At 40.3% G+C, this 16,598-nt stretch overlaps 1 protein-coding gene across 1 annotated transcript in view; it reads left to right on the forward strand.

Moving 5' to 3' along the window:
* PLXNA2 (plexin A2) overlaps positions 1-16,598 on the forward strand; it is a 479,392-nt gene that overhangs the window by 86,186 nt on the left and 376,608 nt on the right. Inside the window, exon 3 of the mRNA XM_040337525.1 lies at positions 10,766-10,948. Coding sequence (XP_040193459.1) covers positions 10,766-10,948 — 183 coding nt within the window. The remainder of the gene's footprint in view (positions 1-10,765; positions 10,949-16,598) is intronic.

Below are 16,598 nucleotides of genomic sequence, written 5' to 3' on the forward strand. Positions count from 1 at the left end.
CTACCTCTCATTTACACAGCACATCTCAAAGCCAGAAATCTGCTTGGCCTTCCATTAGAAAGGTACCTTTCCACTTTTGCCAGCGGGAGTTTGTCTATCCTGATTAGATTACTGACATGTTCTATTGGTTTGTGGATGGATGCTCAGGCTTTATCTTGTATCTCCACTTTCACCCTTTTGGATCAGGCATCCTTATCTAGCCAGCTCTAACTGGCGTTCCTTCACCTCATGCAGTGCGATGTATTTTTGCAAAATTATTTTTGTTCCCTGCTAGTGAGTGGCATACCTTTCATTACCACACTCCTCTCCATAGTGCCGTCTTTTTCCATTATGTTGCAATGCTTGACTCTCTTCAAGCTTTATACCTTTTGTGACTTACTGCATAGAGGAAACATTCTCTGAATAGAGTCAGGGCAGTTTCTGCTAGGCCAAGGATCATATAGTACACTACACTCTTGTAGAAAATCCTTCCCCATTTATCTTTTTGATTACTTGCGGGATTGTTTAGAGTATCTAAATCTGCTAATACATTTAACAATACCCTTTTCCCGCACTGAAAATGCTGCTGTCCAAAGATGTCTTTGTTGCTACTTCAACCAAGGCATATGCACCCTAATAGAGGGGGTGTGTACTGACTGGCACCAGGTGAAAATAAAAGCGTAAAAAAAAAAAAAAAAAACGAATGCAGCTACCACATCTAATAATTGGTAAGCTGCAATATATGACATCTTTAGTTTTGGGTTTAATACTGCTTTAATTGTCCTGCTACATTTCATCTCCAGGCTGCCAGATTTTCACCCAGTCAATTACAGGAGGCGTGCACAGACATAGATGTATGGGATATAAAGAAAACATAGCAGCCTTTTCCTTTGCTGTAAGACCTTTATATATGAGTAATGATAGGATTTTTTGGAATCTTCATTACTTAGCCCATGATTCATTGCATGAAGTCCATGGAAACCAGAGCATGTGAGCAGTTTATTGATTTATTAGAGGTATTTATAGAGCACTGACAATTTACCAAGTACTTTACATATTGTACCTTTACATCAGTCCCTGCCCTCAAGGAGCTTACAATCTAAGGTTCCTGTCTCGCATGCATTGCATACATACACATTTTTCTTTTCTAGCTAACAGGCTAAAGAGGTAGACAATCGGGCAGTAATTAGTTTTATTTCAGCAGCTTGCTTTTCCAATGTGTTTTTAGCACTTCATATTTAACAAGGATATTTGACTTTTCCTTCCTCTGACTGGGGTGGCAGACAAAGAGGCAACCAAATTCATACTTTGTTAGGGATTTGGATTCTGCACAGCACTGTGCAAAAGTTATTTAATGTCATGAATGTGTTATTAACAGGGAAGCTGCCTAAAAAGTACAGTTAAGAAGATAAAAAATTATAAATTAAATCAATATTTGGTATTGCAATCCTTTAATTTTAGACAAATGGAGAATGTCACACAGTTTCATCAAAGACTTTGGTGGTCTTGCTTCCTTCTTTCTCTGTGTCAAGTGTCCGCCATAATGTCGCAGTACTGATAAAAATCACAGATCACCGCTATTACTAGTAAAAAAAAATAATAATAATAATAAAAATGGCATAAAACTATGCCTATTTTGTAAACGCTATGGGCCGGATTCAGAGAGATCGGCGTATCTCTGTGCGGGCGTAGCGCGTCTCATATGCGCTACGCCGACGTAACATAGAGAGGCAAGTACAGTATTTACAAAGCACTTGCTCCCTAAGTTACGGTGGCGTAGCGTAAATGGGCCGGCGTAAGCCTGCGTAATTCAAAGTAGCAAGGCAGTGGGCGTGTTGTATTTAAATGAATCGTGACCCCATGTAAATAAAGCGCCGAACTTCGCATGCGTGGCATGCTCAGAATCACGTTGAATGTACTCCCTAAGATAAGCCGGGTCCATTCATGTGAATTGAACGTAACCTACGCCCAGCCCCATTCACGTACGACTTACGTAAACAACGTAAAATACGACGGCTGTTCCGACGTCCATACCTTTGCATTACTTGCGCCTCATATAGCAGGGGTAACTTTACGCTGGACGTAAGCCTTACGTAAAAACGACGTAGCTAAATGCAACGGGCGCAAGTACGTTTGTGAATCGGCGTATCTAGGTCATTTGCATATTCAACGCGTAAATCTACGGAAGCGCCCCTTGCGGCCAGCGTAAATATGCACCCAAGATACGACGGTGTAGGAGACTTACGTCAGTCGTATCTTGGCAAAATTTAGGCGTATCTGGCTTCCTGAATACGCGTTAAGATACGACGGCACACATTTGGACTTACGACGGTGTATCTGGAGATATACGCCGTCGTAAGTCCTTTCTGAATCCGGCCCTATAACTTTTGTGCAAACCAATCAATATACGCTTATTGCGATTTATTTTTTATTTATTTTTATTACCAAAAATATATATCGGCCTAAACTGAGAAAAAAATGTGGTTTTAAAAAAATAAATAAAATGGGGAAATTTATTTTAGCAAAAAGTACAAAATATTGCGTTTATTTTTCTAAATAGTTGCTGATGATCAAATACCACCAAATGAAAGCTCTATTTGTGGGGGAAAAAAGGACGTTGATTTTGTTTTGGTACAGCGTTGCACAACCGCATAAGTGTCATTTCGCAAAAAATGGCCTGGTCATTGAGCAGCCAAATCTTCCAGGGCTGAAGTGGTTAATAAAGTTTGTTAAAAAAAAAAAAGGTGTGAACCAGCTCTGATAGAAAAAAATCTGTCTGTACTACGCACAATCAAATTTTGCCAAAATCATCAATTTCTTTTCCTGGAAATCTTTCCCAAACCTGCAGGAAACCTCCTGTTTTTCTTTGTTCTGACTCATTATTCCAGAACATGTAGCCCTTTTGCGCACCAAAGTCTTTGTGTTTCTTGCAGGAATTTTCTTTTGGTTGCAACAATTATATGAAAACCACCAGATTTCTATGGACTGTAGCTAGATGTACCATAGTCCTTGCGGTTACCGTCTATTCTGAACTGATAGCGCTGCTAAACATCTTCTATATTCATAGCAGTAAAGCTGATGTATTTCTCATCTTCTGTGCTCTTTTTAAGGACTAGTCCTAAATCTTGTTTGCCTGAGTTTCTGCATAAAAGCTTGGGCAACACATCTGGAAAAAACTGCCTTAAAAAAATAATAATAACAGGGATGGCCTTTGCTGATGCAGAATGGCTACTTTGTATCCTGTTGCTATGATTACTCTTGCCATGGTGTGCGTTTACAAGTTATGGTGGTTGTAAAACACAAAAGACATGAAATATTAACAAAAACCTATCTCTCTGTAGTGTGTACTTGTCTCAATTAAGAGCACCAAGTGTAATTTCTGTCTGCTGCTTAATTCCTCTTCTATCAGCATGAATCACTTCTGACAAGTTTTCCTGACACCAAGAGAAAAATGGTGATACGTGAGGGACCTCAAGCAGATTGTCAGTCTCAGCTCTGTTCCTGTGTGCTGTGTAGAGGAGGTGTGTCCCTTTCTTCCAATCGGCTCTCAGACCTCTCCTCGCAGAGCTCTGCTGAGTGTATTTTCATCTATCCGCCCCCCTTTTCTAAACTCTCAGACAAGCTATGTAAATTCAGCACTTTGAATGAATGCAGCTGATCACGTGGTAAGGGGCCGGGACTCGGATCTGTGATCACCCGAGTCTCAGTGACTCAGTGCGCGCCGCGAGTGTAAAGGGAAGACGTCTATTGATGGCCTCCAGGAAATTCAGGTAGCCGTCATTCGGCTATAGCGTTGATGTCAAGTGGTAATACCGTGAATTGCCCCCTTTAACATCAATGACAGCTTGAAGTCTTTTGTGGTATTTGTGGATGAAGCTCCTTATCTTCTCAGATGGTAAAGCTGCCCATTCCTCTTGGCAAAAAGCCTCCTGTTCCTGTAAATTGCACGTTTGAGATCTCCCCAGAGTGGCTCAATGATATTGAGGTCAGGAGACTGAGATGGCCACTCCAGAACCTTCACTTTATTCTGCTGTAACCAATGACAGATCGACTTGGCCTTGTGTTTTGGATCATTGTCATGTTGGAATGTCCAAGTATGTCCCATGCGCAGCTTTCTGGCTGATTAATGCAAATGTTCTTTTAGTATTTTTTGATAACCTACTGCATTCATCTTGCCATCAGTTTTGACCAAATTTCCTGTGCGTTTGTAGCTCACACATCCCCAAAACATCAGCAATCCACCTCCATGTTTCACAGTAGGAATGGTGTTTTGGTCTCATTACTCCAAATGACTTTGTGCCAGAAGGTTTTAGGCTTGTCTTTGTGCTGTTTGGCGTATTGTAAGCAGGATACTTTGTGGCATTTGCATAGTAATGGCTTTCTTCTGGTAACTCAACCATGCAGCCCGTCTTTCTTCAAGTGCCTCCTTATTGTGCATCTTGAAACAGCCACACCACACGTTTTCAGAGAGTCCTGTATTTCACCTGAAGTTATTTGTGGGTTCTTCTTTGCATCTCAAACAATTTTCCTGGCAGTTGTGGCTGAAATTTTAGTTGGTCAACCTGTTTTCAACATTTTCCTTTTCTTGAGTTTGAACACTGCTGATTGGCATTCTTAATTCCTTGGAATATCTTTGTAAATCTCTTTCCTGTTTTATACAGTTCACCTACCTTTTCCCGCAGATTATTACCAGCAATCTGTTTTTAGCTTCTTGCTATCTCCATTTTTTTTCCATTAAGTCTTTATTATAGTACGTGTTTTTATTAATTAAATATTGGTGCCCTTGACCTTTTGGAGAATTAAATGTTCTAATTTTCTGCCTTATAGTTTTTTAAACTTGCCTATTCAGCTATATCAATTGTTGTTGCTTCCTGGAGACTCTTTTGCCAGAGGGAATGCATTTGCTACATTATTTGTTTAAAATATTTTTAAACATTTCCTATTCAGTTTCAGTGCCCCTATTAAATAATTAGAAAATGTGTGCTACTTGAGAAACTGATTAATTTAGGCTCTGTTGTTTTGTAGCTCTAATTGATTGAATACACTACTGCATATTACTCCCAATCAAATAATAGTTTAGCTGGACATAAATGATTTGATCAACATAGTAAATGATGGGGTGGGATCTGAGCATGGACAGAAAATGCTAGCAAGCATCTTTGGAGGATAAAAGGTAAGAAGATTATGGCTGGGGGGAAGAAAGGAAGAGATGATTGTCCTGGAAAGGGGACAAGATCTGGGTGTTGGAGGAATAGCAGCTGGCCTCCTTTTGGGATAGGATGCAGAGAAGGACCTGATCATGGACTGGAGAGTGAAGTGGGACATCCTGGTGTGGTCCAATGGGTTGTTTCTGAGGCGTTTTTTCTTCCTTCTGAGTAAAATCGAGCACACAGTGGTAGGAATCCTGCAAGAGAAGCTACTTTGGACAATCAGCCAAAAACAGAGAATCTATTGCAGACAATCAGAGGGAGAGCTTGCAAGTAAGCTATCGCAGGCAATGAGCTATCACGTAAGCTAGTGCAGACACTGGGGAAAGGGTGCTACATGGGGTGTGGAGAGTTTTGCTATGTGCATACTGTTGAGGGAACAATCAGGGTCAGGGTGGTGTGTAAACACTACACTGAATATAAAATAATGTCTGTATCAGAGCATGGTCAAATTTTATGTGCTGGCAACGTGTTGGCATTACAATTCTGAACTGGCAAAGTCTTTGCACTCTAGTGGATGAGCTTACATGCCTCACACATTCACAGTGATCTCTTAGTTTTATTTATTTGTTTGTTTATTTAAGTGCCATGTTCTTTAAACTTTCCCGATGTTCATAGTTTTTGTAGCTTCCTTGCCCAAGCCCTTGCTATATGCTGGTAGACTTCTAAACATATGGTCATACAAATATTCGTACGAAAATTCTTTGTACATTTGACGACTGAACAAATGTTGTTTGAAAATACTTCAAAATGTTGTTTGCTTTTAACATTCAATTTTGGAATGAATGTGATTTCACAAACAAAAACAATTTTTTCATCCTGCTCCTTTGAATTTTCCCATAACTCTGGTGGAAAAAAAATCGATTTGACCCCACTGATTAGAAAATTGAACAAACATTCTTAATATGATTTTTTTTTAGAAAGATTGTATTCCTCTGTAGCCATCTAAACTGAATACTCACCTAATGTTACCACATTGTAGTCACTGTTCCTGAATCTACTCATTATATATGGTATCTGGTGTTTAAAATGGCAAAATCTAGCATAACTATTGGATTTACTAACACTCATCACTGTAAGATACTAATTGTTTATCACTGTGGATAAAGCTCAATGTAATTTTCTAGAAGCATGTGCTTCCCAGTTGTCCAAGTCTAGATAGTAAAAATTACTTCCTGACACAGGAGGAGGCAGGGTTAGGGCCTTTGGTACCATTTTGCCCCATTTAATTTGAGCCCAGGCCACCAAACAGCAGGTGGGACTTGACTTGATAAAGGAGTATTGACCCTGAAACATTGTCAGTTGCTTCCAGTTGCTTGCTGTTTACACTTCTCCTTAATATTATGTTCTGGTTTTGTACATTTTATCTCCATTTCACTATATATTTATTTAGCTGTTCCCTTTTATAGCTCAATGCTAGTGGTGGTAGTGGCTTCTGTTTATGAGCAATTCTCTGTACTTTTTGTATCTACTTTTTGCACATGTTTTTGTATGTATATCCCATTTTTGTACCTGGTTTATGTCATGTGCTTTTGATATAATGTATACATATTGATAAGGATTGACCCCTGATACAACCTCAGGGCGAACCCCATTTCTGCCGTTTGACCCAAATCATGAAAGTGAAACATGCAGACCAGAGAAACAGTCTACATTCTTCACCCTTCCAACGTTCTGGCACGAGAGAAAGGGGTGGAGCCTGTGCGGCTCCTTTTATTAACAACATGACATCACAAACATAAGCATACAGATTGGTCAGTTCATATAGTCCAGTCCCTTATTACACGCCCCTGTGACGTCTGTTCTCGGCATACTACACACGTCCTTCTTGCAAGTCCATATATGGTATGGAGCCCTCATGGCACAAACAGCCTTGTGTAAAGTTCCTTTATAGAATGTCCATAAACAGGGTTCCATTCTCAATTTTCCAGGGTTTAGCCATATTTGGTTCCTTCAGTGAAACAAGGACAAGGAGGGGGGGTTTTGGAATGAGGAGCAAGGGGGGATGACCGCTGAATAGCTCTTTGTCTCCTCTCCAATGCTGAGTTGTACTGTATCTTTAAAACATTGTAATCTGGCATATCATTTAAGGAATATAACACCTATTGTAATATACATATCTTTCACACATGCATATGTATATCTCTTATATAGATAAATAAATGAAAAAATAAATAAAAACAATATATAAGAATATACAAGAGAAAACAACCTTTCAGTGGTTCCAATCATAACACAAAATAGGAATTTTAGTAACTTCCATCACAATATTAAGGCTGGGTTCACACTTAAGACAATTGGAGTTCTGTGATGTGCTGACTTTTTTTTACTTCAAAATTTTCTTCCACTTCTTGTTCTTTGTGAAACCTTTCAAGTCCAGAACTTAAATATTTTGTCTGGAGTGGGGCTTATTTGTGCTTTCCATTTTATTCAGACTGGAAGAACTGGATGTTTATTCCTCCATTCATGGTGTTAGACAAATAAAACGCCAGCACTTGTCTTAGGGGAAAAATACAGACAGATTTAAAGTGACACCATGCCCATCTTCTTGTCGTCCTGTCAGAAACCCTGACATAACAGCTGTCATAATAATGTTTTGCAAGATAACTAGCCTTTTCATTTATAAAGAACTCTGACAGAATATTAATGCATCCTGTGCATTTTCCTTCTCTGTAAATGACATATTTTGTGAAATTATATCCACATACAATCATGTTGTACTACCAAATACAGCATTAGGACAATATTGTCTGTACTGATCTACAAGGACACCAAAAGTCAAGACAGCTCAACAGGTCTACCATGAATGTGAAGGGATGTGGTTGAAGCTGGTGACGTATGCTGATGAATATCACAAAATCTGTCCTTCCAGTGATTTCAGTTTAGCAGTCCTCTCACACCACTTGATAAATTAATGAAAAGGTCCATTGGACCTTCAGGGAGCTTGTGTTCCATTCTGAAGTGTAGGGTCCCTAGCGGTAATTTGTGTGAACAAGCTCCTGTAGGAAGTTAGCTGCTACAATTGTTGCAGATTGCAGTGGATTTTTGGCAGACTATGACATCATTACTATAACAAGGAAGTGCTGTACTTCTTTATTAGTTGATACTTATTAGTTAAATTATATTCCGAATGACAGGGAATATCCTGCCACACAATCCTCTCTGCCAATCAAATTTGCATACTTCTTGTATTCGTCCATTTTCCTCATGGTCTCCTCATGGGATATTGTAGAAAGAAATGTTTGGACAGCCGCACTCTGGAAAAACCTTCTCGGTTGCCTTTTATTGATAAAAGTATTCAAACGCCACACATCACAGCAAAGACAGGGGCATACAGCTGACGTTTCGCACCACAATCAGTGCTTACTCACTATGAGTAAGCACTGATTGTAGTGCGAAACGTCAGCTGTATGCCCCTGTCTTTGCTGTGATGTGTGGCGTTTGAATACTTTTATCAATAAAAGACAACCAAGAAGGTTTTTCCGGAGTTTGCGGCTGTCCAAACATTTCTTTCTGCAATTGCTTTGTGCATTGCCGGCACCTGGGTTTCTCTGAGAGGATACGGATTCATCCACATACCTAATTGGAGCGGTGACTATCTTCTCTCCTCATGGGATATGAATGGGAATTAATTCAAGGTAGACATCCATACCAAGAAGTATCTTGGAAGGACGGCTTTTCAAGAGATTCTATATATGTGGCAAAAGTGACAAGCTTTGAAGGAGAGATTGAACCATTTTTCGCATATAGAAGTGATACAGCGCCCAGAGGCGATTCAGTTCACATGTGCTGCGCTATATACGTTTTTCACTCACTCAGGTCTCCACCAGCCTATGGCCACCAATGCCACTGGGTATCAATTTGCAGTTTTACCAGTTATTTAAAGAATTGTTGGCTTTATTGTGATAGCTGGAACAAATCTTTGCAAACAAATGTTTCCTAACTCTCATCAGCACAAACTCATTCTAGGTAGTGGTCAGCTGAGTCCACAGTTTACAAAGAAAAGCTCCTGTGGCATAATGTGATATCAAACCCTCAGATTTTTGAGCACTTTCAGCAGCAGATTGAATCACTAAACTGAGTATGTAGCCTAATTATATTGTAATCCTTGGCTGTGTTCCTGTTTAAGCTTGTGCCATGACCGCTGCTCCAAGTTTTCTGTTTAAGGGTGGCTTATTACACCATCCTATGGAGCCATCCGTGCATGCACTGACTATAATTGAGTCTCCCTAAACTAAGTGCATTAGTAGAAACACACAGCCCCCATAGCCTAGAACAGGGGTCTCCAAACTTTTTAAACAAAGGGCCAATTTAGTGTCCTTCAGACTTTACGGGGGCCGAACTGTGGCCAGTGTGAGTAGAAAATGTCCCAGCATCAGTAGAAGTAAACAGTACTCCATCATGTTTGGTTTTAGCAAGAAGAACAGTGTCCCATAGTTTGTATCAATGGAAGGAATACTGCCCCGTCGATGGTGTCAATGGGAGGAATAGTGCGCCATAGTTGGTATCAATGGGAGGAATAGTGCCCCTTTAACGGTGTCAGTGGGAGAAATAGTGTCCCATTAATGGTGTCAGAATGACAAGCACTCCTCTGAGTCATCCGTTAGTGCCAGTGGCTCTCAACTCTTGTGCTCAAGACCCACTAACATGCCAGGTTTGCAAGATAACTGAAATACATCACAGGAGATATCATTTGCTGCTCAGTGATTGCAGTAGTCTGCATCTCCCCAAGGCTGAGTTCACACTATTGCCAATTGGATACAGGTTTATCCGCGTCCAATTTGCATGTCAGGAGATTTTGACCAGCTCTCTGGGGAGAGCCAGAGCGGCCCCGGTGTTGCAAATTGCACAGGAGTCTTGTGCATCTTCTGATCCGTTTCAGGTCCGGATTCAGCCAAACATTCGGGCTGAAATCGGACCTGAGACAGTGAATAGGGATGCACCGGACCCCTGCTTTGAGCTGCTTTGAGCTGCTCTGTGCTGCGGTGTGAACCCATCCTTATACTTAATATCTGGCCTCTTGGTGGGTCCTGAGGATAGGAGTTGGGAACCACTGCTCCAAGCTAACATGCTAGAGACTGCACTGTCCACTGTTAACCCTTTCCTGTGAATACACAAAGTTCAGGGAAGCAGCACTGAGCGTGCAGAAAAGTTGTAAGCTGCATGTGCTGGAGTAAGAATTGTAACAAATAGTTTACTGGAGAATGCTTATTTTATTGTGCTCAATGTATTATACTAAAAAGTGTTGAGGGTTTAATACTACTTTAACTGTATTACTGAATTTTAGAAATTGGGTTGAAAGAGTAATTTTTCCCCCCCATAAAACGATAGCTAGTTACTAAAGAAGCTGTAATTTATTGCATAGACCACATCACTTACGTTGTGTTTTTCCTTTGGCACAATGAAATACCAAATGACTGATATTACTACTGTAAGTAATATCACTTCTGTGTTGAAATAAAATTCCACTTGTTTTTACAAAATCACAAAGTGGAATCTGTGATATTATTATATTACTTCCTTTAGCATCTGGAATATTTATTTCTTCAATGACGTGTTTGTTTATCTCTGTCTTTCAGCCAGTACCCATTGATGACAACTTCTGTGGTTTGGATATTAACCAACCCTTGGGCGGACTAAACTTGGTTGAGGGTGTTACATTATATACAGAAAGCAGAGACAGGATGACCTCTCTGACCTCCTACATCTACAACAATTACAGTGTGGTGTTTGTGGGAACCAAAAGTGGCAAAATTAAAAAGGTATGCATTTTTTATTTATTTTTACTAAAAACAAAGGTATTGTCTAAGATTTTTTATTAGACGTCCACACAGAAAATTTACCTGCGTAGCGTTTCATTGTATAAATATTAATTTTAGGTATAAGAATGCTTACAAAGTTTAAATCGTAATAATTGGTAAGGGATAACCATTTTTTTGTGTGTGCAGATTTACATTGTAATTACACTCTACATATATATACATATAATATCTGAATTTAAATTGGTTATATACTCTGTGTAGGAGAGTACCGAATGCCTCCCCAGTTCTTTTATTCTATTGGATATATGGAAGGTATGAAACCATAATATAACAAACCTACATCATGGTGCATGGGTCCCCAATGCATTTTATTGTCAGACATGGAATAAAAATAGATTTTTAACTAACATGCTAGATATGCAGTAAAGCTATATAAAGCGTATCTAAACCTGAAAACAAGCCTTAGCCTAAAAAATTATGCAGACACCACATCGAAAAATGTTTAGGCATGCACAGAAAATGCCTTTTGATCTTATCAGAAGGGCAGCATTCTTGTCACTGGCATGTAATCCTAAAATAATACTCAAAGAACTTTGAGTATCCATTAAATAGCCCTATCGTCCCACCATTTAATGGAGATGGACAAAGGCAGACATTTTGAAGTTCAGCCTGTGTGACAACGATCCCGCATGTACTGAATTGTGCAGGGAGATCATCTGAGAGACAGCAGCTCTCCTACAGGTCTGATCTCTCTCACTGTCTCATCGTGACTGACCTTCCCTCAGGACACAAAATAGAGTCCTCAGCTCTTTTTTGTGCAGAGCAGCCAGGGCTTTGTAGTTTCTCTCTGTATACCACCGTTTTGTGAGGGAACTGCATGTCCCAGAATCCATTGCTGCTGCCTGCAGTTCAGTACAGTCTCCCCGATTGGCTGCTGTAACTGTGCCTTTAATTGTCTTTCTTCTTCCTGCCAATAGGGGCACAAGGCACATAGGGGCTCATATTACATTAGACTCAGTCAGTGAAACAGGGAGGAGGAGGGTAAAAAAGCCCATGCAGACACTGACAGGTGCTTTCTCACTAACTACAGCTGGAAAGCCTGTCTACATTGCTCCGGCCAGCTTGGTGGGTCACAGGAGAAACGAGACACCCGCTACACACATACATTTTGTTTGATATGTTTGGTTTGAGCCACATATGTGGTTTCCCGTATTCATTAAAAATGTTGCCTGATATGTAAGGGATAGTGCATAACTGTAAATTTGACATACTACCAATGTAAAACCTTTCTTTAAAATGCACCTATATAGAACACAAATTTCTTTAATTCTATTAGTCTACAGTTAGGCATGATGTAACAAAAGCACAATATCTCCATAAATATATGATGCATGGTCATCTAAGCTGATTTTACTTATACTTTTGATTAAACAAGTGACCACATATAATAGGCACCCAGTAGTCCTATACATAGTATTTTTTTATTCCTATGTCTTGGATGGATGAAGCTGGGGACACTCTTAATTCTAACATTCTGTATAGGTTAGAGCAGTGTTTCTCAACTCCAGTCCTCAAGGCGCCCCAACAGGTCATGTTTTCACACTTTCCATTATTTTGAACAGGTGATTTGATTAGTTTAACTGTCTTAGTAATTACCACAGCCGTTTCATCTGAGGGAAATCCTGAAAACATTACCTGTTGAGAAACACTGGGTAAGCCTAGGTTCCCATTGAAGCAATTTGTCATGTGATTTGAGAGATCAAATCGCATGACAAGTCGCAGCCTATTGCCGGCATTGGCACCGTTCCAATCGGTATGACACTGATTTTCCGGCGCCGCGCAGATTTGGAAAAGTATTTCCTGCACTAGTTTTGCAGATTTCATGTGCGACTTCAATAGGCATCTGTGTATGAAGCCACACAGATGTTTATCAAGTAGCACCTGAAATCGCGCTGACCTTGCTACTTTGAGATCACGCTACTTCAAATGAAGTAGCGTGATTTTAAAGTAGCATCAATGTGAACCAGGGCTTAGAGAATTGAAGGCTGACTCTCAGCCACCGTAAAAGCTGCTGAATTAGAAAAAGGAGCTGGGAGGAGTGAAGTTTTGCTTTCTTCTCTTCCTTTCAGCAATGCTAAGTGAACCCTTTAGCATCGGGACACCCACAGGAGGGGGTGGATGATGCAGCAGAGGGGGCCAAGGAGAAGTAGGGGTGGCAAGGCTGGGCTTATTTCTAGTGTGTGTGTGTGCGCCTGATTTGGCACTGAATTCTTCTATTCACACTGAATGAACTGAAAGAGAAAAGGGGCAGCCTGCCACTAATTTTCTGATTATGATATGGGTGAATGATGACCATAGCAAGGTCAGGCTCAAACATTGCTTTACAATCTGCTCTCACAACTGAGAAATGTTGGGCAACTCCAAGTATATGATTAGAAGGTCTGTGGCTGTCAGTACTGTGTTCATGTTCTGTTATTGCATATTTCTCTTCTTTAAGAGTTTAGATATTGCAGGTAGTAAAAGTAATAGCTTATCTACAAAACAGTCCTGTTAGGCATGCCATTATTTGTGCCAGGAATGATGCAATGTTTCACTGCCGTGCACCATATTTTGCACTGTTACTCAGTCTCTCCTCTCTTCCCGCTTTGCTAATTTGTTTAGCTACAGTAACAGCTGCTGGTTAATTGGTTGGTTTGGTTAATTGGTTCCTGCCCTCAGATCAACAAAGGTCTACACAGCGATGTCCAAACACTGAAGCGTTTAAAATAAATAAATAGCATGGTTTGCTAGCGGTCGTGAAGTGCCTTCTGCACTTGCCCTCATTTTAAATTGAGATGCCCTATCAGTTAATTTTTCAGTCAAATAGGTCTCATGCACACTGCAGCTAAACCCACCTGACTTTTTTTTCTGCCTCTAAATGACCCTCCATGTACGCCTATGTGTTCATGCGTTTAGAGCAAGAAAAAAACCTTCTCCTCTAAGGAAAAAAGGTGTCCAAAGGAGCAGTGTGCGTGAAGCCTAAACAACTATGATCCAAAAGCATTGAAAGCACTGCTCTTGGCCTGATCACGCAGAAAGTATGGATACTTGGACGTGCATCATAACTTAATACAACTTAAGGGGGTATGGGAAATGATTTTTCCACACACACACAGGTTAAACTGGATGGACTGTTGTTCAACCTTACCAACTGCTGCAGGTGCAGGCCTCTTGCCGGAGCCAGATTACTTACAGTGTAAGTTAGGCAAATGTCCTGTGGATTTAGAAGGGCCTAAACCTGGAGGCATCTACAGTAACTGAACTACTGGTTGCTGAGCCTATTTCCTGCATTTCTCTTGGCAGCCATGGAAGTGTGTAACAGAACTATCAATCAGTTAGTTCTGACAATGGGGAACTCAGTCAAAAACCAGTGGTATATCAGCACCATGGAGAAAAGTCACAGGACTGAATGAAAGTAAAAAAGAGGGGGCCCTGGTCATGTAACCTGTTAGTCATATGATCCACTCTCCACCAATCACTGAGCACTCTTTGCTTGGTGGGGCTTAACCAGCTTCACACTTCAGCCTGATTTTTATGCATAGAGTGGGCTGCAGTGTGCGTAGCATAGCGGTGCATAATGGAAAGTGAATATTTTGTATCTGCTCTCTCTTATAAATGAGCCCCTAACTGTAATACATAGCTTCCACTAAACACAGACCTGCTTGCCACCTTCAGTCCCTCATGGTTTGAATATTCTCAATTGTCAGATAAGGCTTCTGTAACTGGCCAACACTGCAGAGAAGACAGGAAAGACTAATGGGGTAAAAAGATGATGACATTGCTCCATGGGCACTGCTGGCAGAACTGCTTAAGAACATTCCAAGAGATTTGGGAAGGGTGTCGGCAAACCACAGTTGTAGAGTTACTGCTGTCCCTGATTTATGAGGGTGGAATAAGTGCTGGAATTAGTAGAGATTGGAATGTTTTTTAACCCTTTTAGTATTTAGGTTTGACTACTGTGAAGACATTACATTTAATATTTTTTTTTGAATTGTCAAAATATTTTAATAACTCAAACATGCCAGTGGCTTCATGAAATTTGGTTTGTCACCCATGGTTTGGGTAATTGTAACCATATTAAAAAAAAAAGTTTTGCTTTAAAATTGTTCTAAAACTGATAGCGTGAATTTTGAAAGCAAAGGACAAATTTGCAGACAAAGTTCCCATCAATTAGTGCTTCTTATAATCAAATTTTAACACTTAAAAAACTGACTTGTTAGGAAGCATTGGAATATTTATCTCATGTCCTGGTGTTGTATGCTAAGAGACTACTTGGTTTATACCTTTTTAGAATAGCGTTTTTAATTTTTAGGATCGCTGTTTTCCTGCATGTGATAAGTCAGACTGGTAGTGGTGACTCAAAACTAAATGACCATAGGCTGGTTTATAACTTTTTCATTATTGTTTTTTTGTTTTTTAATGATGAATAGGGATGAGCTTTATGTTCGGGTCGAACATGAGTTTCGCTGTTCGCTGTTCGCCTGTTCGCCGAGGGCCCCAGGGCCCCAGCGTGAAAGCACTCAGGCTTTCACACTGAGACTACAGATGAGCCATTTTTCAGGCCCTATTTTTAGCGCTAACGGCTCCAGTGTGAAAGGGGTCTAAATGTCAGTAACTTGTGAAATAGAAAAAAAAATTGGGTAAGATACATCATCAGTTATGTAAAAGGAGATCTTTTATCAACTGTAGTGTACCATAAACCATGTACTTTCAATATCATAGTTTTGTTACCCAATAGAGAATTGATTTGTTATCCATGTTTCATCAGTTGGACAGTTTGTTCTAAAGGCTTTATTTCGAAGTGTTATTCCATGCTAGTTAGCCTGCCTGGCGGTATTCCCGAGTCTGACTCGGGGTTAGATTTTCCTGCTGCGAGCGGTAACCCTGAGTCAGACTCAGGCTCACCTCGCTGGATGCACAGGGAGTGTTTACTTACCTTGTCCCTGGATCCAGCGATGCCACCGCGCTGTGCGAGCGAGCGGGACCTCGCTCGATTCGCACAGCGTCCTCCTGTGCCGCCGATCTCTGTTCCCTGCGACGTTATGACGCACGGGGACGGAGAACGGCGCCAAATTCAAAAAAGTAAACAAACACATTACATACAGTATACTGTAATCTTATAGATTACAGTACTGTATGTAAAAAAAACACACCCCCCTTGTCCCTAGTGGTCTGCCCAGTGTCCTACATGTCATTTTATATAATAAAAACGTTTCTTTCTCCCTGCAAACTGTAGATTGTCCATAGCAACCAAAAGTGTCCCTTTATGTCAAAAATAGTTTTAAGTTTTTTAAAAATGTCATTTAAAATGATCGTGTGTGGGCTTCACATAATTTTTCGGGTTCTGAAAAACAACAAATTTTTTTTTTTTTTTTAACGACGTTTTAAACAATGTCGTTTTTCGGGTTGTAAAAAATTATCGTGTGTGGGCTTAAACGACGTGAAAAACCTGCGCATGCTCAGAAGCAAGTTATGAGACGGGAGCGCTTGTTCTGGTAAAACTACCGTTCGTAATGGAGTAAGCACATTCATCACGCTGTAACAGACAGAAAAGAGCGAAACGTCTTTTACTAACACTAAATCAGCTAAAGCAGCCCAAAGGGTGGCGCCA

The sequence above is a fragment of the Rana temporaria genome, chromosome 2, assembly GCF_905171775.1.
Source record: "Rana temporaria chromosome 2, aRanTem1.1, whole genome shotgun sequence".
In the NCBI taxonomy this organism is placed as follows: Eukaryota; Metazoa; Chordata; class Amphibia; order Anura; family Ranidae; genus Rana; species Rana temporaria.